Here is a 2,157-nt window from a genome sequence, read left to right as displayed (position 1 = left end):
ACATATTCTTTAAATAATGTTCCCTCTTATAAAAAGTAGGATAATTTAAAAAAAAAATTTAAAAAATGTATTATACCTCTATTACTTAGAAAAAAAAACTGTTTTTTTCTGTTGTCTGTTATATAACGTTAGTGATGCTCGTTTCAATTCATTTCTTAATCAGCTAAACAGGTCAGTTAAGAAACAGTCAAATATTAAGTTACATTTGAAAACGGTTTAAAAAAAAATATCCCCATTCCAAAATGTCACATGACAATCTCATTGGCTCACGGAGTTATGATGTCACTACACGATCCTTTGAAGTTTGTCCTTAAACAGGGGTGACACACAGCAGTTTTTTAGTTCGTGTCTTCGCAGCATTTGTGTTTGCAGCCTTCACACGTTCACCACAGAAACTTTTGGAAACCTTTTCAGAGTTGTCGTGTACAACCTTCAACATGTATCCAACAAGACACCAACCAAGGCAAAAAGATTACGCCGCTTCTCCTTCCTGTCGTGGCCGGCCAATTTCCCCAAATGACCTCTTAGCCGTCCAAAGGGCATTACATGACAGTAAGAAGGAAAACTACCATCTCCAGAATAAAATTCAACAGATTGAAGAAGAGAAACGTCAACTGGAGGAGAAGTGTAGACAGATGGAAGCGCAAAATAAGAACCTGGAAGAAAGACAAAAACGCCAGCCCGACATAAATATTATTAATGAGGGTTGGGGAATCAAGTTTGGACAAGCCCGAGAGCAGATTGTCTTCCTAATTAAGGAAAACAAGCAAAAGAGCGTGGAACTAAAGGAGATGTCCAACCAGCTTAAAGACAGCAAAGCTACTGTTGAGAAGACAGAATGGGATCTCCAATATATGGACCAAATGAATCGGCTGCTCCAAACAAACTTCGATGAAGCTGTGAAAAAAAATAAAGAAATCCTCCAACAGAAGGAAGAACAGGAGAAAAAGCAAAGAGACATGGAGCACAAACTCAAAGTCACGGAGGAAAAATACAGAATGCTGAAAGAGAAGGTGGATGATACTCTGCGCCAAAATAAAGACCTTCTTCACGAGAAAAAGCAACTAGAAGGGGAAAAAGAAAAACTGGACAAACAATGCTCGCACATGCAGAAAAGGATGGAGCAAATGGCGAGAAACAACTCCGAGCTCACTAAGGGGATATTGTTGGAATACAACAACTTGAAGCGCAAACACACTGAAATGCAGGCGCAAAAGCAAGAACAAGACAACATACATGACGACCTGCAGCGTACGCTCCAAGATATCCACAAAAGAAATGAGGAGCTACAAGACATGTACAAAGAAGTACAACAAAGAAACGCAGACATGCACAAGGACAAGATAATGCAGGAGGAAACATCCAAAGAGCTCAGGGAAAAGCTTGAAGAAAAACAAGCAACGTTGGAAGAGGTGGAGAAAACGTGCAAGAAGCTTGAGAAACAAAACAAAGAAACCATCGATGAGTTGAGAACCCTCATCCTGGAAAAAAAAGCTCTTGTAGAAAACTGCATGAAAAAGAAGAACAAACGCTTCCGCTGGCCCTGGAGGAGGAACTCTACTGCTTCCTCAGCAGGTGTAGCCTCGTCTTGTTCCACCTCTGTTCACCTCCCCAACCAGTCCCGGCAGTTGACTGTCCCCTCCTGAGCCTGGTTCTGCCGGAGGTTTCTGCCCATTTAAAGGCAGTTTTTCCTCCCCACTGTCGCCTAGTGCGTGCTCAGAGGGGATTGTTGGGGTTTTCTCTCCTCTACCTTGTTTCATTATTTACTTAACTTTTTGTTCTTACTTCATTTTACCTTGTTTCATTATTTACTTAACTTTTTGTGCTTGCTTCATTTTACCTTGTTTCATTATTTACTTGTTAACGTTTTGTTCTTACTTCATTTTACCTTGTTTCATTATTTACTTGTTAATGTTTTGTTCTTACTTCATTTTACCTTGTTTCATTATTTACTTGTTAACGTTTTGTTCTTACTTCATTTTACCTTGTTTCATTATTTACTTGTTAACGTTTTGTTCTTACTTCATTTTACCTTGTTTCATTATTTACTTGTTAACGTTTTGTTCTTACTTCATTTTACCTTGTTTCATTATTTACTTGTTAACGTTTTGTTCTTACTTCATTTTACCTTGTTTCATTATTTACTTGTTTAACTTT

At 38.4% G+C, this 2,157-nt stretch overlaps 1 protein-coding gene across 1 annotated transcript; it reads left to right on the top strand.

Moving 5' to 3' along the window:
- Positions 1 to 237: 237 nt before the first annotated feature.
- On the top strand, positions 238 to 1,932 carry LOC146705856 (uncharacterized). Its single transcript, XM_085463714.1, has one exon. It carries the CDS (start codon positions 438 to 440, stop codon positions 1,644 to 1,646), a length of 1,209 nt encoding a protein of 402 aa, XP_085319840.1. The 5' UTR covers positions 238 to 437; the 3' UTR covers positions 1,647 to 1,932.
- The last annotated feature ends 225 nt before the right edge of the window (positions 1,933 to 2,157 follow it).

The sequence above is a fragment of the Copadichromis virginalis genome, linkage group LG7 (assembly GCF_057382275.1).
Source record: "Copadichromis virginalis isolate Kocher_CV1m ecotype Utaka linkage group LG7, C_Virginalis_male_GT1.1, whole genome shotgun sequence".
Classification (NCBI taxonomy): Eukaryota; Metazoa; Chordata; class Actinopteri; order Cichliformes; family Cichlidae; genus Copadichromis; species Copadichromis virginalis.
Note: the sequence above shows the minus strand (reverse complement) of the source record. Positions and strands in the feature narration are given on the sequence as shown.